The sequence below is a fragment of the Cetorhinus maximus genome, chromosome 8 (assembly GCF_964194155.1).
Source record: "Cetorhinus maximus chromosome 8, sCetMax3.hap1.1, whole genome shotgun sequence".
Lineage (NCBI taxonomy): Eukaryota > Metazoa > Chordata > Chondrichthyes > Lamniformes > Cetorhinidae > Cetorhinus > Cetorhinus maximus.
The window spans coordinates 54,422,883-54,449,475 of NC_135886.1; the positions used below are offsets into that span (position 1 = coordinate 54,422,883).

General features: G+C 44.6%; 1 protein-coding gene across 1 annotated transcript in view; it reads left to right on the plus strand.

Annotated features, from left to right (window-relative positions):
- LOC144683647 (cryptochrome-1-like) overlaps positions 1-26,593 on the plus strand; it is a 102,785-nt gene that overhangs the window by 12,684 nt on the left and 63,508 nt on the right. The window contains exon 2 of the mRNA XM_078546896.1: positions 24,273-24,381. Coding sequence (XP_078403022.1) covers positions 24,273-24,381 — 109 coding nt within the window. The remainder of the gene's footprint in view (positions 1-24,272; positions 24,382-26,593) is intronic.

Here is a 26,593-nt window from a genome sequence, read left to right on the forward strand (position 1 = left end):
TGCATTATAGCAGCGACTACACCTTAAAAGTACTTAGTTGACTGTAAAACGCTGAGACGTCTGGTGGTGATGAAAGGTGCTAAAAATGCAAGTTATTCTGTTAGGCCACACTAGGTAAGGATGCTGTTCTCTCCCCTGTGGGGGGACCTGGTAAACCATATGTAGTTTTCTTTTTACAACAGTATCCCAGCTTTTATGATAACTTTTCTGATGCCAGTCCACAAATTACTGGATTTATTAAATTCAATTTTATAACTTCATTACCTCTGGGTTGCTAGTCCAGCACTAAATCCATGACACTAGAGCACCCACTTCCCACTTTTGTACTTCATTTTGGAAACTTTGACAAGCAAAATAAGAACTTGCAATTTAATGACACGTTTCATCTGAGGAGGTTCTAAAGTGTTTCACGACTAATAAAGTATTCTGAAATGCTGTCACGATTGCATGTGAAAAAGTATTGCAATTCAATTTTCCTCTGAATCCTACAAATGGTATTGACATGATCAAATAATCTATTTCTAACGCTGGTTGTTGAGGGTCTAAATGTTGGCCAAAGCACTGGGAGAATTCCCCTGCTATTTCTCAAATGGCACAATGAGATTCATTTATACACACCTGAAATGGCAGATGAAACTTTGTCTCTTTCAGATGGGATGTTAAACCAATCTCTGACAACTGCAGCAAATCTCTCTGCACTACTTTATAAATCTAGATATGTGCTCAAGACCTACAATGGAGGTTGAGCCTGCAATCTCCTGACTGAAAATCAAAAGTGCTACAACCAAGCCAAGTCTGATGCCTATTTGCCAGATAACAGAAGCTGACTCTGCTCCAACACTATGCAAGTCCTCCTCAAACCCTGCTGCAACTCCCACTTTGCTCAGCTGATCCAGTTGGTGTCCCCAATTTGCATTCCCATCTAATTCCTCCATTATTTGACCCAAGCCACAGAACACTTGTAAGAAAAACTGCAGGAAATCTATTTAGTTTATATTTTTGGGAACATTCTTCATTCTTAATACAAGTCACCTTACTTTGCTCTTCCTTGAAAAATCCATTTGATTAACCGCGCAGATTGCAATTAATGGCTGAATTATAACAGCTGTAATCCTGTTGGTGCATATGAATGCTGATGGCTGCTTTTGAATGTATTTTCAATCATTAATCCATCTGAACAAAATTGTGCAAAATATTACACAATAACAAAGCATTCAGAAGCACTAATACATTGTATCATAATATAAAAAGAGCAGAACAAACACTACTTGTTTGGATAATTCATTAAAATTTGAGAAGGTGACCAGGATTTTTAACTATAGAAGTTGAAATGAACAATTTGAGATATTGATAGTACTGGAATATCATCAAGAAATAGAAAACTGTTTCATTTCATCTGACACTCCTGCTGTCATTTCTAGGCTGAGATACCTAACAACTTGAAAGTAAGGCAGTGAGTCAGTCAGCATAAGGAGATTACATAATATTGATTTCTGAAATCATGTTAACATTGTACTTATCATATTGCATTCTTGATTTAAGCAATCAGGAATAAGAATATAAGAAATAGGAACAGGAGTAGACCATTCGGCCTCTCGAGCCAGCTCTGCCATTCAATAAGATCATGGTTGATCATCTTGTGTTTTGATTTCCACATTCCCATATGTCACTAAAATAATGTTAGTGTCAATCTTGAATGGTTATAGTCCTAAATGAAAATATTATAGGATGGCTTGGAATCCTTATCCGCCACATACTTCAGCACCAAGGGTTTGGCCAGAAAGGGGTCAAAAAATAAGTGTATTTAATGTTCCTTTGGTTTCACCAGGATGAACAACATCACATGAAACTTTCCCTGACTACTTAGTTACCTTACAGGGACAGTACCATCAAGCAAGCTGGAGTCCCCTGCCAGGTTTCTCCCAGATCTAGCATGAAGCATGCAAGTGAGGCCCAGAATTAACGTCCATAGGCTGAGGATTGGACCATTTCCCGTTCTCTACTCCATTCGACTCCCGCTGGGAGTTGAAATCAGGGATGGTCACTCAAGGCATTATGATGACATATGTTGGGTTATGAGCTCAGATTTCACCTTTCCAAAAATGTGCTATTAACTGAGGACACTAGCAAAGATTAAACCAGAAGAGAGAAATAAGAAACGTGAGTAAAACACCACAGCTGGAGGACAGGCCTGTGGCCCAAGCAAGTGTCCATTACATACAAATGGATTGAGCATTAAGGAAAAAATTGATTGGACTGCAGGAGCAAATCAATTGGTGGGAATGATATGGTAGCCATTACTGTACTGAGAAATGGCAGTAAGACAATCAGGACTGGGAACGAAATACACCAGGATATAAGGTCTACAGGAAAATTGGTAAAGGGGAAGGAGTAACCTTGGTGATTAAGGATGAAATCACTAATGATCAGAGAGGATATTATGAAAGATAAGCAGGCAGTGGAGCTTACAGGTAGAATTAAGAGGATTTAAGACAGGAGTGGGAGATGTGTATATGCTCCCTGGTAGCATCTCTGAAGTGTTAAATTACATACCTGCAGAGATTAGACAAGCATTTGACAAAACCAGAGTGATATTAATGGGAGATTTTAACTTTGATATAGATTGGGACAAGCAGATTAGCATATTTTAGAAAGGTAGTTAATTTATTCACTGCGTCCAAGATGGTTTTTTTTCATTCAATGGGATGTGGGTGTCGCTGGCTAGTTGCCCATTCCTAATTGCCCTTGAAAAGGTGGTGATGAACTGCCTTCTTGAACCGCTGCAGTCCATGTGGTGTAGGTACACCCTCAATGCTGTTAGGGAGGGAGTTCCAGGATTTTGACCCAGTGACAGTGAAGAAACAGCGATATATTTCCAAGTCAGGATGGCAAGTGGCTACCCCAAGCATTTGTGCATCTCTCAGCACATAGTCCTGGACCTTGGAATAGCTAATCAGCAACACTTAATTGTGGACAACTCTTGGAAGACCAACAAGTTTCGGGCAGACCAAAGACCATCCCTCCCATTGACCTTCCCTCATTTTACCCATGAAGAGACTTGCCCAGTTTACTGTGCAAAAGTCTCTGGCCAGAATTTTCCAGCCCCGTTGGCGTCGGGTGTCATGGCAGTTGTGGGGGACAATATGGCAAGAAGGCCAAAAATCAGTTTCACGCTATCGTGAAACCAGTTTGCAATCGCTACTTCACCCGACAGTGGTGGGCCGCGTTTCCCCGTCACCATATGCCAACACTTTTGCACCTCATTATAAGCCCTGCTTGCCAGAATCATCTCCCCACACTGGATCATCCCTGGGTATGTCCTGTCCCAGCAGAGGTGGTGGCATAATGTTATACATTCAGGAAGGAATTGCCCTGGGAGTCCTCAACATCGACTCCGGACCCCATGTCTCATGGCATCAGGTCAAACATGAGCAAGGAAACCTCCCTGCTGGTTACCATGAACCACACCCCCATGCCCCACCTCAGCTGATGAATCAGTGCCCCTCCATGTTGAACACCACTTGGAGGAAGCACTGAGGCTGGCAAGGGCACAGAATCTACTCTGGGTGGGGGACTTCAATGTCCATCACCAAGAGTGGCTCAGAAGCGCCACCACAGTCTGAGCTGGCTGAGTCCTAAACGATGTAGCTGCTAGACTGGGTCTACTGCAGTTGGTGAGGGAACCAACAAGAGTGAAGAATATACTTGACTTCATCCTCACCAACTGCAGATGCATCGGACCATGACAATATTGGTAGGAGTGACCACTGCACAGCCCTTGTCTTTACACTTGAGGATACCCTCCATCATGTTGTGTAGCATGACCACTGTGCTAAATGGGATAGATTTCAAACAGATCTAGCAACTCGAAACTGGGCAACCATGAGGCCCTGTGGGCCATCAGCAGCAACAGAATTGTACTCAGCCACAACCTGTAACCTCATGGCCTGGCATATCCCCCACTCTTCCATTACCATCAAGCCAGGGGATCAACCCTGGTTCAATGAATAGTTCAGGAGGGCATGACAGGAGCAGCACGAGGCATAAGTGAAAATGAGGTGTCAACCTGTTGAAGCTACAAAACAGGACTACTTGTGTGCCAAACAGCATAATCAGCAAGTGATAGACAGAGCTAAGCGATCCACAACCAACAGATCAGATCTAAGTTCTGCAGTCCTGCCACATCAAGTCGTGAATGGTGATGGACAATTAAGCAACTTACTGGAGGAGGAGGCTCCACACATATCCCTATCCTCAATGATGGAAGAGCCCAGCACATCAGTGCAAAAGATGAGGTTGAAGCATTTGCGACGATCTTCAGCCAGAAGTGCTGAATGGATGGTCCATCTCTGTCTCCTCCGGAGGTCTCCATCATCACAGATGCCTGTCTTCAGTCAATTCAATTCACTTGATATCAGCCGTTTCTTGAAGGCACTGGATAGTGCAAAGGCTATGGGTCCTGTCAATGTTTCACGATAGTACTGAAGACTTGTGCTCCAGAACTTGCTGCACCCCTAGCCAAGCTGTTGCAGTACAGCTACAATACTGGCATTGCCTGGCAATGTGGAAAATTGCCCAGATATGTCCTGTACACACAAAGCAGGACAAATCCAACCTGGCCAATTACCGCCCCATCAGTCCACTCTCGATCATCAGTAAAGTGATGGGGGGGTGTCATCGACAGTGCTATCAAACAGCACTTGCTTAGCAATAACTTGCTCACTGACACGCAGTTTCTGGCAGGGTCACTCAGCTTCTGGCCTCATTACAGCCTTGATTCAAACATGGACAAAAGAGCTGAACTCCAGAGGTGAGTTGAGAGTGACTGCCCTTGACATCAAGACTACATTTGACCAAATGTGACATCAAGGGTCCCTAGCAAAACTGGAGTCAATGGGAATCAGGGGCTGGGGGGGCAGAATCTCTGCTGGTTGGAGTCATACCTAGCACAAAGGAAGATGGGTGTGGTTGTTGGAGGTCAATCATCTCAGTTCCAGGACATCACTGCAGGAGTTCCTCAAGGTAGTGTCTTCTACCTAACCATCTTCAGCTGTTTCATCAGTAACCTTCCTTCCGTCATCAGGTCAGCAGTGGGGACGTTCACTGGTGATTGTGCAATGTTCACCATTCGTGACTCCTCAGATACTGAAGAGGTCCATGTCCAAATGCAGCAAGATCTGGACAATATCCAGGCTTGGGCTGACAAATGGCAAGTAACATTCACACCACACAAGTGCCAGGCAATGACCATCTCCAACAAGGTAGAATCTAACCATCGCCCTTGCCATTCAATGACATTACCATCGCTGAATCACCCACTATCCACAAACTGGGGGTTAGCATTGACCAGAAACTGAACTGGACTAGCCATATACATATTGTGGCTACAAGGGCAGGACAGAGGCTAGGAATCCTGTGGTGAGTAACTCACTTCCCGACTCCCCAAAGCCTATCCAGCATCTACAAGGCACGAGCCAGGAGTGTGATGGAATACTCTCCGCTTGCCTGGGTGAGTGCAGCTCCCACAACACTCAAGAAGCTTGACACCATCTAAGCCAAGCAGCCCCCTTGATTGGCACCCTTCCACAAACATTCAATCTCTCCACCACTGATGCACAGTGGCAGCAGTGTATACCATCTACAAGATGCACTGGAGAAACTCACCAAGGCTTCTTAGACAGCACCTTCCAAACCCTCAACTGCTGCCATCTAAAGGACAAGGACAGCAGATACATGGGAACACCATCACCTACAAGTTCCCTCCAAGCCACTCAATATCCTGACTTGGAAATATATCGCCGTTCCTTCACTGTCGCTGGGTCAAACTCCTGGAACTCCCTCCCTAACAGCACTGTGGGTGTACCTACACCACATGGACTGCAGTGGTTCAGGAAGGCAGCTTACCACCACCTTCTCAAGGGCAATTAGGGATGGGCAATAAATGCTGGCCTAGCCAGCAATGTCCACATTCCATATATGAATTTTAAAAAACTGCCGCAGAAGTACAATGGGAGAAGGTTGCTGTCTAAGGCCTTTTAGCCGTTGTGCACCAAGGGGCTAGAAACTGTGTGTAGAACACCTCAGGCTGCATGACTCACGTAGAATGTATACAGTAAATATTACTTGTATCAAAATGTATTAAAAATTTGAATTTTGCACTTTCTGTAATGACCAATTTGAAATGTTTTGTGATGTTATTAGATATTTTATGAATAAGGTGTGTTTTTGCAAAAAAAAAGTGGGGGGTGTTCAGTAAAGATCGTAATGTGTTACAGAATCACTTTATACCTTAAAGCTGTATTTGAGAATAAAAGCCAGCCATGCCCAACTGAAGAGATCAGAGACAACGTAAAACTAAAAGCAAAAATATACAGAAATGCAAAAAAAAACACCAGATGAAAAACACAACGAACAGCAAAGTGTGACAAAAGTTGCAGTAAAGAAACTTGCAAGGGATATCAAAATCAATGCACAACATTTTTACGATTTTATATTTGGAAAGGGTTGTTAGGAGCAATGTCGGCTGCTTGAAAACTGAAAACGGTGATATTGTAAATGAAAATATGGAAATGGCTAACGTTGAATAATTACTTTGTATCCATATTTACAATACAGGAGTAGGTCAGTACACTGGAAATCCCAAAGAAACTAATATTGAATCAGGAACAGCAGCTCACCAAAATTAACAGAAGCAAATTAACAGTAATGCAGAAAATAATGGCACTAAAGAGTGTCAAATCCCAAAGACCAGATGGTTTTCATCCCAAGGTTTTAAAGAATGTAGGTGAGAACATTGCAGAGACTCTAACGATAATCTTCCAAAGTTTTCTTGATTCACAAACCATTCCTTAAGATTGGAAAATTGCATGTCACTACACTATTTAAGAAAGGGGAGGGTTCAAAATTGGAGTTGTGATCAGTTAACTTAATATCTGTTAGCAACATAGGAACAGGAGTAGGCCATTCAGCCTGTCGAGCCTGCCCCGCCATTCAATTAGATCATGGCTGATTATCTATCTCAACACCACTTTCCTGCACTATCTCTATATGCATTGATGTCATTGGTCTCCAGAAATCTATCAGTTTCTGTTGTGAGCATGCTCAATGAGCTTCCACAGCCCTGTGGGATAGAGAATTCCAAAGATTCACCACGCTGAGTGAAGAAATTTCTTCTCGTCTCAGTCTTAAAAGGCCTATCCCTTACCCTGAGATTATGTCTCCTGATCTTAGACTCACCAGCCAGGGGAAATATCTTATCTACATCCACCCTGTCACACCCCTGTAAGAATTTTGTAAGTTTCAATGAGGTCACCCCTCATTATTCGAAACTCTAGGGAATACAGACCCAGCTTCCCCAATCTCTCCTCATAAAATAATCCTGCCACCCCAGGGATTATCTGGTGAACCTCTGTTGCACTCCCTCTGTGGCAAGTATATCCTTCTTTAGATAAGGTAACCAAAACTGTACACAATACTTCAGGTGGGGTCTCAACAAGGCTCTATACAACTGCAGCAAGGCACCTTTACTCCTGTACTCAAATCCTCTTGCGATGAAGGCCAACATACCATTTGCCTTCCTAATTGCTTGTTGCACCTGCATGCTAACTTTTAGTGACTCGTGAACAAGCACACCCATGTCCCTTTGGACATGTGCACCTAACCAGCCTCACCATTTAAGAAATATTACGCCTTCTGTTTTTTCTACCAAAGTCAACAACTTCACATTATATTCCATCTGCCGTGTTCCAGCCCATTCACTTAGCCTGTCCAAGTCCCGTGAAGCCTCTTTGCATCCTCCTCGCAACTTGATTTTCCACCTAGTTTGGTGTCATCAGCAAATTTGAAAATATTATAATTGGTCCACACATCCAAATCATTTATATAGATTTTGAACAACTGTGGACCCTGTGCTGATCCATGTGGCACCCCACTAGTAACAGCCTGTCATCCTGAGAATGATCTGTTCATTCCTACCCTGCTTTCTGTCTGTTACCAATTCTCAATCCATACTAATTATTTCCTCAAAATTCTAATTTCTAGTATTTTAACTTTATTTACTGGCCTTCTGTGTGGCACCTTGTCAAAAGCTTTATGAAAATCCAAATACCACCACATCCACTGGTTTTACTTTATCAATGCTCCAAGTAATATCCTCAACAACCTCCAACAACTTTGTCAAACATAATTTTCCTTTCATAAATCCTGTCCAATTGACTCTACCCAATTTTACCATTCTTTTCTAAATGGCCAATTATCCCATCCTTTATAATATATTCTAACATTTTCCCTACTGCTGATGTCAAACTAACAGGTCTGTAGTTCTCCATTCTCCCTCTTTCTCCATTCTTGAAGAGTGGGGTCACTTTTGCTACTTGCCAGAATCTATAACGTCAAATCTTTTAGCATATTTTCCCAATCCACCATAGCCAACTTGCCCCTCATGTCTTCATAATTTCCTTTCTTCAGATTTAAGACCCTAGATTCAGGATGAACTATATTACCTTCAAACTTGATGCAAAATTCTATCATATTATGGTCACTATTTCCCAAAGGCTCCTTTACAGCAAGGTTATTAATTAGCCCGTTCTCATTACACAACACAAAATCCAAAATAGCCCGATCCTAAGTTGGCTCCTCAACATACTGCTCCAGAAACCCATCTCGTACACACTCCAGGAATTCATCCTCCAGAGCATTAGTGCTGATTTGGTTAATCGAATCTATGTGTAAATTGAAGTCGCCCATTATTATTGTATTACCCACGGCACATGCATCTCAAATTTCCTGATCGATATTGCGCCTAAAGTTAGCATTACAGTTTGGCCTATAAACAACTCCCAGCAATGTTTGCTGCCCCTTGCTGTTTCCTAGCTCCACTCAAACTGATTCTATATCTTGCTCCTTCAATCTTAGATTCCCTCTTACTAATGTACTGATCTCATCCCTTATTTTTGCCTTTCACACCTAAATGCCGAATATCCCCGGATATTCAGTTCCCAATCTTGGTCACCCAGTAGCTACATCTTCAGAATAGCAATTAAATCACACCCATTCACCTCAATTTGTGCATTTCAAATCATCAGCCTTTTTTGAAAATGCCACGTGCATTCAGAAAGAGCACCTTTAATTCTGCTTTTTTAACATTATTCTGATCCTGTTTGATGCTTGCCCATGCTTCATCTATTTTTTTGCTTCCTACTTTTTTTACTTCCTTTTACCAGTTTTTTTCCCTTGAATGAACTCCCTCTCGGGTTCCTATCCCTCTGCATTTCATTTAAACACTCCCCAACAGCACTAGTGAATCTCCCTGCGAGGATGTTAGTCCTGGTCCTGCTAAGATGCAGCACATCCATTTTGCACAGGCCCCCCATGCCCCAGAACCGATTCCAATGCCTCAGAAATCTGATGCTCTCCCTCCTACACCAGTTCCCCAGCAATATGTTAAATCACTCAATTCTCCTATTTCTAGGCTCACTAGCACATGGGACTGGAAGTAATCCTGAGATTACTGCTTTGGAGGTCCTGCTTTTCAATCTCCTTCCTAGTTCACTGAAATCTGCTTTCAGGACCTCATTCGCTTCCTACCTAAGTCATTGGTACAGACATGGACCACAACCTCTAGCTGGCTCTTAATCTATATTGAAACCTGAAAAAGACTTACCAGTACTTGCCACGTGAATCTAATTTGCACGTTCTCCAGCTCTCTCAGGTGCAGTCTCCTGACTGTGCGCCCTTTACTGACTGTGCGGTTTGAAAAGCCCAACTCTTCTATAGACCCTCTGATGCGTCACTAGCCAGTACAGCTTCCTGCTCCAGTGATTAACACCAATTGAGCCAACTACTTTCAGCTGATTGACACATAACTGCCACTATAGGGCAGCTCCCTGTTTAACAAGGTAGTCTAACTTACTTGAAGGTTGTTAGTTCTATGTCAGACCATTACTCTTAATCGATATTTAAACCTGAAAAAGAGTTACCAGAACTTACTACATGAACCTAACTTGCTACTCACTCAGACTCAATCTCAGTCTCAATCAGCTATAATCTCCTGACCATGTGCCCTTAGTGACGACTATCTGTTGTCAGGGCTTTACTAGAATCTATAATTAAAGATAGGGCGACTGAATACCACCTGAAAATTCTCAGCTGATAGAGAGACCTAGCGTCGACTTGTAACAGTAAGTCATATCTGGTGCACCCAATTAGTCACCTTTTCAAAAAAGTCAAAGTGATGGACAAGAGAATATCTATGAATTTTCTTTATATGGACTTCAGAAGACATTTGATTAAAGTCCCTAATAGGAGACTGTTAGCTAAAATTGGAGGAAAACTATTGACCTAGCTAGGAAATTGGCTGAATGGCAGGAGGAAAGAGGTAATGGACAGGTACTCTAATTGGCAGAATGTTACTAGTGGTGTCCCACAGGGATCTGTATTGACTTCTCACCTATTCATCCTATTTATTAACAGCTTAGAGATGGATAGAAAGCCATATATCCAAACTTGCAAAGGTCGCAGAGAAAGATAACATTGTAAACAATGGGCAGAATTTTCCGTGCCCATTGGCATTGGGCGTGAGTGGACAAAATGATGAGAAGGCCAAAGATTGGTTTCATGACATCATGAAACCTATTTGCAATCGTCCACTCTGCTGGTCAATGGTGGGCCTTATTTCCCAATGTCAGGAACCTCATTGTAATAGATCTGCATATCATTATAAGGCCAGCCTGCCAGAATTATTCCCTCATGCTAGATCGTCAACCCATGTTGGCGTCATTGCATGCTGACGTGTTTCACAACAGCATCGAAAAGCATGCATTTGGCGCGGTGCACTTTGAGGGGAACTTGGAAGTGAATGCACTGTAATGTTGCACAGCGCTCACGAGGGATGCCTGTTGGACTTCAAGGTTGAGGCGTCTGGGGTGGGTGCAAGGGCTGCCTGTGGTTGAGGTGCATTGGAGGTTGGGAGTGGCAAGGGCTACCCTGCAGTTGAAGCAACTTGGACTAGGGGCAAGGGCTGCCCAGTAGTTGAAGGCAGTGCACAAGCATGTGCGGGATCAGGGGGAAGGAAAGCAGTCATGTATGAGACAATGCGTGTATATAATGCCTTGTGTAAAGTGACCATTCCTATGCAGCTAAGATGGTTCAGATGCAGCCACATTGATGTGCGTGTAGTCAGGCTTCTAGATTATTTGCCCACTCAAGCAATGCAGAGGCATGCAAGTGCAACCAAGTACTCCAGAGCTTTTCACCCCTTGGGCACAGACTGCAAACTTAAAGAGCGTTTTAATGGACTGCAGAACAGTTGGACAACTGGTAATGTTGTACAATCTCCTTGCGAAAGCTGGCCGTGGAGCAGTCACCGGTGGAGATGCTAACAGCCCCTTGCAATGTCATCATCCCAGTTTGGACCAGCCTCCACGATGGTTCAAGCTAATAGTGCAGCCTTGCAGTGCAGGTTAGGAGAACGCCTGAGCTGAGAGCACAGCATGCAGTCCAGTGGGCTAAACTGCTGCCAATCGGTCAGGTGGATTGGGGTGGAGGAGGGTGTGGTTTCAGGCAGCCATGCAACGCATTAAACTCTGGCCATCCAAGTAGGCCAGCACTCTCTGGAATGCGGTAAGGGGCCTTCAGACTTACCAAGAGATGTTCTTAGAACACCCAAGCTAACCCACAAGTCTGTCTTTCATCATGCAGCAGGAGTGCAACAGGAGCATGAAGCCTCGTGAACTAGCTGTATGCTTCGTGGCGTACAAAGAGCGGAGATGATGAAGAAGGGAACAATGGTGGCGCTTGCTGCACAGAGGGAGGAGCAGCACCCTCCAGAAGAAGGGGCAGCTCGGGCTCCTGCTCATGCTGCTGAAGATCCGCAGCGGGCCGTTGCTGCTCGGCGCCTAGCTAGACCCAAGGTTATAGACATCGCCTTTCATTCCTGCAGATGACCAAGAACCAGCGTCGCTGAAGACTGTACATGTCTAGAGAACTGGTTGTTCACTTCTGCCAGCAGGATTTGGCCATGAAAGTGACTGCGGCCCTCAATTTTTATGCCAGTGGCTCCTTTCAGGGTTCCACAGATGACGTCTGTGGGACATATAAACCAGGAAAACCAGTATAAACCAGGAAATACTGGGAGCATGTAAGAAAGGTATGGCAATAATCATGGGTGATTTTAATATGCATATAGACTGGACTAATCAAATTGGCAAGGGTAGCCTCGAGGGAGAGTTCATAGAGTGTATTAGAGATTGTTTCCTGGAGCAATATGTTGTGCAACCAACCAGAGAGCAGGCTATTCTGGATTTGGTTTTGTGTAATGAGATGGGATTAATTAATGATCTCACAGTAAAGGATCCTCTAGGGAAGAGTGATCATAGCATGCTAGAATTTCAAGTTCAGTATGAGAGCGAGAAACTTGAGTCACACACTAGTGTTCTGGAGTTAAACAAAGGTAACTACATAGGCATGAGGGCAGATTTGGCCCTAGTGGACTGGGCAGGAAGACTACAAGGTAGGACAGTTGATGAATAGTGGCAGATATTTAAAGAAATATTCAATTACTCCCAAGTAAAATATATTCCAAAGAGGAAGAAAGATGGTAAGAGGGGGAAAGAGCATCCATGGCTAAGCAAGGAAGTTTACGATAACCATAAAGACAAAAACTAAGGCATACCAAATTGCAAAGGTCAGTGGCAGGCTGGAAGATTGGGAAACTTTTAAAGATCAACAAAGGGTTACTAAAAAAATAATAAAAAGAGCAAAGGTAAATTATGAAAGAAAACTAGCGCAGAATGTAAAAACTGATAGCAAAAGCTTTTACAAGTATCTAAAAGGAAAGAGAGTAGCTAAAGTGAATGTTGGTCCCTTGGAGGATGAGACTGGGGAGTTAATAGTGGGGAACGCAAAAATGGCAGAGACGTTTAATCAATATTTTGTCTCAGCTTTCACGGAGGACACCAGTACCACCCCAATAGTAACAGATAGTGCAGAGGGTATAGAGAAGGAGGAACTTAGAACAATCACCATCACTAGAGAAAAAGTACTGAGCAAACTATTGGGATTAAAGGGTGACAAGTCCCCAGGACCTGATGGCCTACATCCCAGGGTCTTAAAGGACGTGGCAGCGAAGATAGTGGATGCATTGGCTATAATATTCCAAAATTCCCTGGATTCTGGAAAGGTTCCAGTGGTTTGGAAAAATGCTAATAATGCCCTTATTCAAAAAGTGGGGGAGGCAGAAAGTAGGAAACTATAGACCGGTTAGCTTAACGTCTGCCATTGGGAAATTGTTGGAATCCATTATTAAGGAAGTAGTAATGGGGCATTTGGAAAGTCAAAATGTATCCATCAGAGTCAACATGATTTTATGGAGAGTAAATCATGTTTGACTAATTTGCTAGAGTTCTTTGACGATGTGACAAGCAAAGTGGATAATGGGATCCTGTAGATGTAGTATATCTGGACTTCCAGAAGGCCTTTGATAAGGTGCCACACAAAAGATTAATACATAAGATAAGATCACATGGAGCTAGGGGTAATATATTAGCTTGGATAGAGGATTGGCTAACCAACAGAAAGCAGAGGGTTGGGATAAATGGGTCTTTTTCTGAATGGCAAGCTGTAACTAGCCACAGGGTTCAGTCCTTGGGCCCCAACTATTTACAATCTATATTAATGACTTGGATTCAAGGATAGAAGGTATTATAGCTAAATTTGCAGATGACACCAAAATAGGTGGGAAAGTAAGTTGCAATGAAGAAATAAGAAATTTACAAATGGATATGGACAGGTTAGGTGAATGGGCCAAAATTTGGCAGATGGAGTTTAACGTGGATAAGTGTGAGGTTATCCATTTTGGTCAGAAGAATAAAAATAAACTCAAGGAGGAGATAGACAGGTTTTTAATTAGTAACGGGTTGAAAGGTTATGGGGAGAGGTCGGGAAATTGGAGTTGAGGCCGAAATGAGATCAGCCATGATCGTATTGAATGGCGGGGCAGGCTCGAGGGGCTGAATTGCTTACTCCTGCTCCTAGTTCTTATGTTCTTATGTTGTTCTTTTGATATCACAAGCCTCCACCACAAGTGCAACCATGAGGTCACAGCTGCCATTTTCGCGAAGGCACATTTGTGCATTTTGTCCAGGACCAAGAAAGCCAGGATGAAAGAGCACTAGGACTTGTCCAGATCTCGGGTTTCCAACAGGTGCAGGGTGCCATGTGCTGCACTCATGTGGCACTCAGATCTCCGTGGCAACAAGCGGTCGACTACAGCAACCGCAAGGGATTCCATGCGCTGAATGTGCGACCACCACAAACGCATCCTGCAGGTCTGCACACGGTTCCCAGGAAGTGTCCACGACTCCTACATTCTCAGTCGGTCACATACCCCTGACATCTTCCAAGGTCCAAGGAGGCTGCAGGGATGGCTCCTTGGGGACAAGGGTTACCCGCAGAGGCCATGGCTGATGACACCTGTGCCGCGGCCTCAGACTGCAGCAGAGCAAAGGTATAACGAGGCTCATGCTGCAACTCGCAGCTTGGTGCAGCAAACCATCGGGATGCTGACAATGAGGTTCCAGTGCCTGGGCCGGTCTGCTGGAGCTCTGCAATATAGTCCACAGAGGGTGTCACGCATCGCCGTCGCCTGCTGCACCCTTTACAACCTGGCGCTTTAATGGGGAGAGGACCTGGCTGAGGAGGAGATGGAGAAGCAGCACATCCTCTCCGATGGGGATGGAAGTGAGGAAGTCCTTGTAGGCAATGATGATGACGATGACATCCTTGCGCTAGCCATACAAGGCTGGCATTCTAGGATGGCCCTCATAACTGAATTCATGGAAGATGATGATGACATGCAGTGAGGAAACACCATCTGTGAATGTTTAACTCCTGTCTGGCTGATGGCAGTGCACATACCCTCTGTGATAATGCTCCTGTCATGGAGATGCAGCGGAGGCCCTGATAATCACTTGATTCCAGGAGGATGATGACGACATGCAGTGAGGACATGCTCCATAGATCTTCACATAGCCTCTGAGAATGTCTGACTCCTGCCTGGCCAAGGGCAGCTTGCTTGCGTTCTGTGATCAGGGTCATATCATGGAGACACAGCTATGAAACTTTAAAAGCACCTGATCCTTTGCCAGCCTTCAGCACCTGACCCCGTCTTGAGCACAGCGTTACTGGTCACAGCCCCACTTTAAAGTTGATGAGAGCACACAGAGAATGACGGAACTCTGTGACACCTGCCCACGACATTTTGGCAGCAATGATGAGCACCATCAAAGTGCAGGCATCAGTAATGTGTCCAGTGAGTGTGAGACCAGACCATCACTTTGGTCTGAAGGCTGCACAAAGCACAGGGAAGAGGCCCTGGACTGAGACACCTGCCTTTGTCTTGCGCAGGAAACAAGGTTTCACATCTGAGTGACAAGAACACTGCCCATCAGAACAAGGAGCCATAGGCAGGGAGACATTCTTGAGAGTTTATTTATAATAGTGAACATTATGTACATGTGATTAACACCTGTGCCCAGACTATGCAACTACATCTTCTTAACTTGGGGTTGAGTGCTGGGAATAAACCAGGTGATTGCCACCATGTTGTAGTACCAGTTGGGACCCCTTCCCCGGATTTTGTCACAAAAACCCAGAGAATGCTCATCGACTTCTTCTGGGACAAAAGGCTGCACCGGGTCGTTGCTGAGGTTCTGAGTCTCCCACTTAGGGAGGGCAGTCAGCCACTGGTGTGCCTTCAGGCCCTGTAGCGACACCTTTACGTCAAGCCCCCTCCGAAAGGATGTACCCTGGTGACGTATTTCTTCCGCCAGGTGCATGGCCTGAATTATGATGTGCAGCTCCTGTTTGTAGACCGGAGGGACTCTTGTGACTCCTCACAGGTGTTGCCCATCTTTTACCAGGACCTGATCAAAGTCTGGAACATGGTCGCCTCACGATGCAGCTTTCCGCCATCAGGAGTAGCGGCTATCGTCAGAGAGTCACTGCTCAGGAATCTTCCCCTCCGCCCTTTTCAGTGGCTGGCGGAGGGGAGGGCTGTGGCTGCCGGGGTGACCAGGATCAGTGGTGTGCTGGGTAGTGGAGGAGTGGGCTGGATGATTCCCCAGGAGTTGACGCAATGTGCGTTGGTGGACATCCGGCTCGCAGCCAATGCCATCCATGATCTTAGGGTGGTCGAGGTCGGCCCCAACGTCATACTAGGACTCGAGGTGGCACAGGTGCAAGGTGGTCTTCTGCATGAGCACACCCCTGTTCGGATGGAATTCCACATTAGCCCCAAGCCCTGACCCCTCCGTCGGGCGCCGGTGCCCCGCAACCTGAGTCACCTCGTGGAAATTGACCTCCACACCCTTTAGGACAGCGTGGAGGGGTTTCCTGTATGGGCTGCTGCTGCACACCCTTCACTTCCTTGCCCTCACCCACCGCTTGGACAGGCCCTGGCATGCCTTGCTGCCGTCCGGCAGCGGAGGTCCCCGGTGGCGGGGGGGACCCTCTTTGGAAGTATCCTCCCATTTTCCATCGGGGACCTGGAGCGGAGGGTGTTGCATACAGCAGTCCCATACAATCGTAGGATGTGTCGGTTCACGGACTCCCAAGATGCTTGCATCTTTTGTGGCCTTGTGGAGTTTGTGGACCACGTATATGTTAGTTGTTGTAGGCTGCATCCCCTTTTCAGTTTCTTGAAAAACCTTTTACTGTTGTTTTGTTTGCACGTCAGCCCCATGTTCCTGTTCTATGGGCGCCCAGTGCAGAGGGAGGCCAGGAGGGAGGAGGACCTCCTCGTGAACCTGCTCCCGGGCCTGGCCAAGTTGTCCATTAACAGGTCTAGGTAGCGAGCGATCGAGGTTGTCGTCCGACCCGAATGTTTGCCCCTCTTTCACGGTACATTCATGGCCGGGTGTCCCTGGAGGGGGAGCGCACGGTGTCCACTGACACCATTGAGGCCTTCTGTGGGGACTAGGGTGTTTTATCAACCCCTTTTAATCACATTTTGATTTAATGTTATTAAATTTCCTTTTGCATTTGTCTTTTGTTTTTGCAGTTTCCTTTGAGGGGCTGCCTTTTACTTTGTCCCTTGATTTGTTGATTTAGTTTATTTGTTTTGTAACACAAGCGTTACATCTTGGTGCTCCCCGGGCATCCACAGTGGAGGTGCAGACAGCCTGCTGACTGCTATGTCCTGCCTGTGATTGGTGGGTGTCCTCTGGAGGGCCGAGACTTGGAGGGCCCCAATCTGCTTTCAGGATCCTGCTGTCTGGCGGTGGCATCCTCTTTGGACTGTGGAGCTGCCTCTGCTAGGGTCACAGGAAGAGGGGATTTGGATAGGCCAGACTCTTCCAGAGTCACCTGGTGGATAGCCCTGGGATGTGCACCTGCTGATCCTGCTCCCTATGGGTACCTAAGGGCCCCTGGCTGACTCCTTGAGGAGGAGGGGAAGCTGGGCTGAGATTGAGCTGCCATGCACTCCTCTTGCGTTGACACTGTTGGAGGCCAACTTTGGCATCAGCAATGGAGTTCAAAAGTGCAAGAGCGACGTCCTGGACCTCCATGGCAGATCTCCATGGCAGCCACCATCCTACCGATGTTGACTTTGGTGCATTGGCATGCTGGTACTATCACCACAGCCTGAAGGCGGACAGACTCCTCCATCATGTCTTGCAATCTGAGGATTGCAGCGGACATCGCTTCGTGATGTTCCTGAGCTTGCCTTTGTGGCTTCAGCAACTGAGGTATGACTGTGTCCAGAGGCTCGTCATCTGACTCAGACTCAGCAAATTTCTAGCCTCCAGCAATCCTCCAAGTGCCAGAGACCTGGGAAGTCCCTGCCACCACCTGCTCTGGATCAGATTGTGCGATGTGTTCATCAGATTTTGATTTCGAGGCTACTCTAAAGCTAGGTCCGACGGAGGTGTGTGTCTCTGCACTGGTGGAGAGTGTGGGTGAGTGCTACGATGGGTCTTCAATGAGGGTGCCTTCAGAGTCCTCTTCAGCGGTTTCTTCGAGGCTTGATTGGAGGCCCTGGGTCATGGACTCTTGTCAGCCTGTTTCCCAGATGTGCCTGCGAAAGTAAGGAGAGATAATTACTGCATGACAGTGGCCTGTGAAACAGGACACATCACTCGCATGGTTGTCTGATAGATGTTGCACTGCTGGACCCTCACTTGGTAGAGCACCACCGACCTCACCGTCAGCATAGGAATAGTCCAGGTCTTTGCCAGCCAGCTGGATGGCTCTTTTTTCAAAGTCTGAAAGGACCTTGATTTCAGGCATTCCTCCACCAGTCTGTGACCTCTCCTCCTTGCTGTGTGCCAGCCTGTCCTTCATGAATAGAGATGGAGAGAGTGTAAGCAGGACGCCTGACAGGCCAGATGATGAGTATGCTTGGCATATGTGGGTGTTGAGCAGCCCCATAAATGGGTGAGGACACTAGGACAATGAAGGTGTGTGTGAAAGAGTGAATGGTGATATCCCTTGAACTGGCGGTGAGTGAGGTTCCTGTGGATGTGTGATGTGTTTGAGTGTGAGAGTTGAGAATGATGCGAAGTGACTTACCCTGGCGGAAAGGAGGAGAACATTCATCTTTTATCGGCACTGCATGGCTGTCCTCTTTTACAGGGCGTTGGTGCTGACCACCGCCTCCCAAGCCGGATTGGTGATATTGCTGTCAATCCTGCAGCCAGATCAGTGGGGTAGAGAACATCACGGTGGGCCTCCACTATGTCCAAAAGGCACTTGAGGGGCACATCATTAAACTTGGGGGGTGCAGTCTCCTTGCCTTGTGGGGTCATGTCTTCTGTGCAGCAGTGCTGGGCTGGAAGCACTGAGGTGTGTGTGCGGCAGCACTTGAAATATGACATCCAGCATGAGGAAGCGGCGAGGTGATGGTGTGGCAGGCAGTTGAGATCCCGCCTGCCATCAAAACGGCGTGTTTCCTGGAATTGCATAATTAATACAGCGGGATTGGGACAATACAGCCATCATTGCGGCTAGTGGATAAAATGCCGTTTTTCCTACCCGCTACTGCACTTGGTGCAAATCTGGGAAGATTCTGCCTAGTGTAGATGAAAGCATAAAATTACAAAGAAATATTGATAGATTAAGTGAATGGGCAATACTGGGAAATGGATTTCTGTGTGGTGTTGTTAAATGTGAGGTCACTGACTTTGGTCCTAAAAAAAGAAAGCAATGAATATTTTCTAACTGGTAAAAAGCTTGATATACAGGAGGAGCAAAGAGACCTGGTGGGGTCCAGGTACATAGATGATCAAAATGTCATGAACCAGTGCAGAAAATAATCAATGTTGCTGATGAAATGGTGGCCTTAATCTCATAAAGTCTCAAATGCAAGTGGGTGGAAGTCTTGTTTCCACTATACAAAGTCCTGATCATACCACACCAGGAGTATTGTGAGCAGTATACAGTATAAATTGTTGCTCCCTTTACAATTTGGTATTCTTATGAATTGTCATGATGAGTGCAAGAAGAAAGGCCTTGACAACATGTCTTTTCTCAGCTATAATCAAATAATTGTCCCTGCCGTCTTGCTGCACTTAACCAATTCCATCATCTTCCCATGCCGTCCTCTTTCCTCCCATGCTATTCCATCCCTCTCATGCCATCCCCATCCCATTCTTTCCACCCTGCTCTTGCCAATCTCATCCCTACAACAATCCCATCCTATCCCTCGCAGAAAATCACCTCTCCAGTCAGGGTAACTTTGTTATTCGGCTTCCTTTGCCTTCCGCTCTTTTCGTTCTCCTCCAATGCCTCGCTCCCCATCCCATTGCCAGCAGCCATTGGCAGCTGCATGTGTGTCTCACACTCCAGTCCTCCATGTCCCATGGGCCTCCACGTTCACTAGGCACTGCCCGCCAAATAAACCCACCATAAACATGCCCCATAAACTGACCAATCAAAACAATCCAGATCGATACAGCTGACATATTATAGCTGAGGCAAATATGGGTATATAGAGTTGGGGTGCAGATCAACCATCATCTCAATGAATGGCAGAACAGGTTCAAGAGGCTAAATGGCTACTCTTTTTCCCAATGTATGGACCTCTTGTTTGACTAGTTTAATGGATTGGCAAATAATTCTAAAAAATATTCTGTGAAATAAGTTGGGCACAAAACAAATCAAGTTTAATAAATACAGAACCAGACAGCTAAAATGTGTTTGTACATTAAAAGAAGTTTGCATTAATGTTCAAAGTACTTACAGTGGTGAACACTACAAAAGGAATTCTGAGAAGATCACAGAATCACACAGTGCAGAAGATTCCCTTCGGCCCATCGAGTTTGCACCGACACGTGAGAAACATCTGACATACCTACCTAATCCCACTTTCCAGCACTTGGCCCATAGCCTTGAATGTTACGATGTGCCAAGTGCTCATCCAGGTACTTTTTAAAGGATGTGAGGCAACCCGCCTCCACCACCCTCCCAGGCAGCGCATTCCAGACCGTCACCACCCTCTGGGTAAAAAAGTTTTTCCTCACATCCCCCCCTAAAGCTCCTGCCTCTCACCTTGAACTTGTGTCCCTTGGTGACTGACCCTTCAACTAAGGGGAACAGCTGCTCGCTATCCATCCTGTCCATGCCCCTCATAATCTTGTACACCTCAATCAGGTCGCCCCTCAGTCTTCTCTCCTCCAATGAAAACAACCCAAGTCTATCAAACCTCTCTTCATAACTTAAATATTTCATCCCAGGCAACATCCTGGTGAATCTCCTCTGCACCCCCTCCAGTGCAATCACATCCTTCCTATAATGTGGCGACCAGAACTGCACACAGTACTTCAGCTGTGGCCTCACCAAGGTTCTATACAATTCCAACATGATCTCCCTACTTTTGTAATCTATGCCTCGATTGATAAAGGCAAGTGTCCCATATGCCTTTTTCACCACCCCACTAACATGCCCCTCCGCCTTCAGAGATCTATGGACACACACGCCAAGGTCCCTTTGTTCCTCAGAACTTCCTAGTGTCATGCTGTTCATTGAATACTTCCTTGTCAAATTACTCCTTCCAAAGTGTATCACCTCGCACTTTTCAGGGTTAAATTCCATCTGCCACTTATCTGCCCATTTGACCATCCCATCTATATCTTCCTATAGCCCAAGACACTCAACCTCACTGTTAACCACCCGGCCAATCTTTGTGTCATCCGCAAACTTACTAATCCTACGCCCCACATAGTCATCTATGTCATTTATATAAATGATGAATAAGAGGGGACCCAGCACAGACCCCTGTGGTATGCCACTGGACACTGGCTTTCAGTCACTAAAGCAGCCTTCTGTCATCGTCCTCTGTCTCCTACAACTAAGCCAATTTTGAATCCACCTTATCAAATTACCCTGTATCCCATGTGCATTTGCCTTCTTTATAAGTCTCTCATGTGGGACCTTGTCAAAGGCTTTGCTGAAATCCATATAAACGACACCAACTATGCTACCCTCATCTACACACCTGGCCACCTCCTCAAAAAATTCAATCAAATTTGTTAGGCATGACCTCCCTCTGACAAAGCCATGCTGACTATCCCTGATCAAACCTTGCCTCTCCAAGTGGAGATAGATTGTCTCCTTCAGAATTTTCTCCAATAGTTTCCCGACCACTGACGTGAGACTCACTAGTCTGTAGTTCCCTGGCTTATCTCTACAACCCTTCTTAAATAGCAAAACCACATTAGCTGTTCTCCAGTCCTCTGGCACCTCCCCTGTGGCCAGAGAGGAATTAAAAATTTGGGTCAGAGCCCCTGCAATCTCCTCCCTTGCCTCCCTCAGCAATCTGGGACACAAATCATCCAGACCTGAAGATTTGTCCACTTTTAAGCTTGCCAACACCTCCAATACCTTGTCACTCCCTATATCAATTTGCTCAAGAACCTCGCAGTCTCTCTGTCCGAGTTTGATACCTTCATCCTCATTCTCTTGGGTGAAGACGGATGTGAAGTATTCGTTCAACACTCTACCAATGTCCTCTGGCTCCACTCATAGATTGCCCCCTTGGTTCCTAATGGGCCCTGGTTATCCTCTTCCCATTGATATACTTATTGAATTTCTTGGGATTTTCCTTACTTTTACCAGCCAGAGCTTTCTCATATCCCCTCTTTGCTCTGAGGATGAAGGTAGAAAAAATAATCAGTTGACGTGGGTAATTTTAGTCTGAATTATCAAGTCACATTGAATGTAAGGCATGCTGCTTATGTTAGTACTGTTGTGCAACTGGGGCTTGTCAAGACACAAACAAGCAGTATTAATACTCCCACCTTGCAGAGGTCTAATATACATGTACTGCTAATCCTTCTGCTGCTGAACTGAAGGGACAGACAAATGCTTTACTTGGAAATGCAAGCCATATGGGAGGAGCCATATTTCATTGATTTGCATCAATGTGTGAAATACTTTCTGGTATTACTAATCATGGAGATCTGGATGCAGGCTGATAGTTCACTGACTTTGGGTTGAGTACAGAGAATGGGGTTGGGAAGGGCATGCATGTGCTGGTGATATCCTGTCACAGTTGTTTGAAGATGTTGTGAGCCAGTAAGTGAGAGAGTGAACTATTGGGTTGGAATCATGTGTGATGGGGAATGGGTGGGGTGGTCACACAAGTCTGGGGTTGGTGTGAGAGAGGGACAGAGTGTGAGGATGGTGTGAGTAGTCACAGATCTAAAGGTTGAGGAGGAGAAAGCCCAAGAGCATTTGCAAAGTGCTTAGCATGCTTAAGGCTTTGGAATACTGAAGAATGTATTTATGCTCAAAGTAAACTCTAGGAAAGGCTCCTCATCTTCCAATTTAGGCATTTTACTGCCTTCCAGACTCAACATTGAGTTCAACTATTTCAGGTCACAACCTCTGTCCCCATTTTTTCTGCTGGCAGCTCTTGATAATTCTACTATTCCCATTTATACCTCTTAGCCCCATCATTTGTTTCTTTACTTGTTCCATTACCATCTCATTTTGCCTTGCACCATCACCCCTTTTGTTATTTAATCACCCCTGTCTACTACAAAACTTACCTTTTCTTCCCCTCCCACCACTGCCCCCACTTTCCTGCCTCTTCATTTACTGAAAATCTGATCAATCTCTAAACTTGAATTGGTTCTGATGTCAGGCCATCAGCCTGAACAGTTAGATGCTATGTGACCCGAGAATTTTCAGCATTTTCTATTTTTATCTCAGATTTCTATTATCCAGACAGGTGATGGAGAAATGGGTTGGGGGACCAAGTTCAGTTTGACTGTTGGCAGGGAATGGCCATTAAGGACATTGACCCAAACACATCAAACAAGTTTTCATAACTTCATTGGTCTCTGCAGATTTGATTTTTCCAGTAGAGCTAGCTTCCAATTCTTATCTTGTGATCACAAGATATGATTTTAACAGGATACTAGATTCTGGTTCAGCACTTATCACATTGAATAGTAAATCATCCTGCTTCATTTGCTTTTTAAATGCCAATAAACAATTGGGACAAATTACTCTGCCCTCATTGGAGTTATCATCAATCTTAGTGAGACTGAATGAAGCAATTGTTTAGGGAGATGTACCAGAAAATCTTATGCTTGGATTATTATTCCAATCTTATGGAAAGTGGTACTAGACTGCATGTGTTAATTTTTTTTAAATAAATTTGACAGTGTATGGATGTCTTAATTCTTTCAGTGCTGGCATCAATTTTGTTCATGATATAGATATTCTGAGAAAAACTAGATTTTTAAAATCCAACCTTTTGAAATAAGTTCCCACGGTACTGTGTGGAACTATTTCTACTCTCATTTCGGTCAAGCTTTATGTTAGAGGTTATCTAACTGTGAACCCAAACTAGGTACTTAAACCTTAGTAAATGTTCATTGCCTTCCTCATCTGCATTTGTAGGAAGGAAGATACAACTGTTGCCCATCTGCGGGTGTAAGTAATCACTTTAAACAATGATAACATTGACAATACTAATTCTGATGACATGAAAAATATGTTCATGCCACTGTTGTGAGTTTTGTAATACCACATTGGTGTTCAGTGCAGAAAAGAAAATATGGTGTGGATGTTTGAGCATTAGTAACAGAACCCGCTAGTTTCCTTCTATGTGCTACAACAGAAGGAAGGGTGGCTGGGTTCTATCTCCAGCATGTGATCCTCACTATATTTCCTGTCTGTGCTCAGGCTGTGCATAATGCTAAAGATTTGTTTTGCTACTGTTTCCAAAGTAAAAGAAAGCAATCAAACACTATATTTCTATTCATCAGATTCCTGCTGCAGTGTCTGGAAGACCTAGATGCTAGCCTTCTGGAGCTAAACTCCCGGTTGTTCGTTATACATGGGCAACCTGCTGATGTATTTCCCAGGCTTTTCAAGGTAAGTTCTTGTTAGTCATACAGAAAACTCTCACATATTACACACCTATAAATTTACTATAACTAAGTTTCTTGGTAGCTTGATACTCTTTTTCAATCTATTCCTTTGAAGTTCCAGAGTTTGTATTCTTACATTTGTGCTTTCTCATATTACTACTTAAATTTTCTGATTTAAAGAGTAGTGGCAGGTAAGGATTTGTGAACAATGGTTCTCAGTTAGCACATTGAACAAGCCTTCGCAACTTCACTGGTTTCTGCAGATTTGATTTTGCCAGTAGGGATAGCTTCCAAAGCACTGACCTGTGAATTTTTAATTCTTATTTTGGAAACTTTTGACTTTTGACTTTTCCAAGTTGTCTTTGCCAACTTCTGGTTTCAAATATCATTGGTATTTAAGTTGACTGGCCCTCAGTTTGGATCAATGCCCTCAGTCTGGGTCAGTGTCACCTCCCAGTTTCAATATCTGTCTATCTTGCTTTTGAACATTTTTAATGGCCACTCCCTGCCAACAGTTTGTCTCATCCAGTGATCGCAAGATATGATTTTAACAGAATACTAGATTCTGGTTCGGTTCCCAGCCCATTTGGTGTTGAGGGGTTAGTTTGTCTGTTCCCATGCAGCTTCCAACTTGGGAATATCATCCATGGCTGCATTGAAGATGAACATTGATAGCTATAATTGAAAGCCAGTGTCCTAGCATTAACCGAATCAGAGATGGGAATTTATGGATGTTTTCTGCTCTTGCTGTCTAGAACCATAAAACAATGTTGGCCTCACAATACCTTTCCAACAATATTTTGAACAAGTCACTGAGGGATGCCCTTCTTTCTGTAGCCTAAAAAGAAGTCTACGGGTAATGTATAACAAAACCATGCCTGAAAAATTTATTAGAATTCTTTGAGGAGGTAATAAGCAGGATAGATAAAGGAGAACCAGTAGATGTAATATATTTGTATTTCCAAAAAGCGTTCGATAAGATACCGCACATAAGACTACTTAATAAGATAAGAACCCATGGTGTTGGGGGTAGTACATTCGCATGGATAGAGGATTGGCTAACTAATAGAAGACAGAGAGTTGGGATTTTCAGGATGGCAACCTGTAACTAGTGGCGTGCCACAGCGATCAGTGCTGGGGCTACAGTTATTTACAATACATAATAATGACATCGATGAGGGAAGTGAATGCACTATCACCAAGTTTGCGGATGACACAAAAATAGGTGGGAAGGCAAGTGGTGAGGATGACACAAAAGAGTCTATAGAGGGATATAGACAGATTAAGTGAGTGGGAATGCAGGAAAATGTGAGGTTATGCACTTTGGCAGGAAGGATAGAGCTGCTGAATATTATTTAAAGGAGAAAGACTGCAGAAAGCTGCAGCTGAAAGGGATTTGGGGGTCCTTGTGAATGAATCACAAAAAGCTAGCTTGCAAGTTCAGCAGGTAATAGGGAAGGCAAATAGAATGTTGGCCTTTATTTCAAAGGGAATGGAGTATAAAAATAGGGAAGTCTTGCTAAAACTATACAAGGCACTAGTTAGACCACACCTAGAATCTTTTATGTTTCAATAAGGTCGCCTCCCATTCTTCTAAACCCATAAGAAAATCCCTCCATACTCGGAATCAACTTAGTGAACCTTCTCTGGATTGCCTCTAATGTCAGTATATATTTCCTTAGATAAGGGGGCCAAAACTGTTTACAGTATTCTAGGTGTGGTCTAACTAGTGCCTTGTATGGTTTGAGCAAGACTTCCCTATTTTTATACTCCATTCCGTTTGAAATAAAGGCCAACATTCTATTTGCCTTCCCTTTTATCTGCTGAACTTTTATGCTAGCTTTTTGTGATTCATTCACAAGGACCCCCAAATCCCTCTCTGCTGCAGCTTTCTGCAGTCTTTCTCCTTTAAATAATACTCAGCTCCTCTATCCTTCCTGACAGGGTTAATGCTGAGAGGTTGTTTCCCCTTGTGGGAGAGTCTAGGACCAGAGGGCATAATCTCAGAGTAAGAGGTCACCCATTTAAGACAGATGAAGAGGAATTTCTTCTCTGAGGGTAGTGAATCTGTGGAATTCTTTACTGCAGAGGGCTGTAGAAACTGGGTCGTTAAATATATTCAAGTCTGAGAGAGACATTTTTAATCAGTAAGGGAATCAAGGGTTATGGAGACAAGGCAGGAAAGTGGATTTGAGGATTATCAGATCAACCATGAT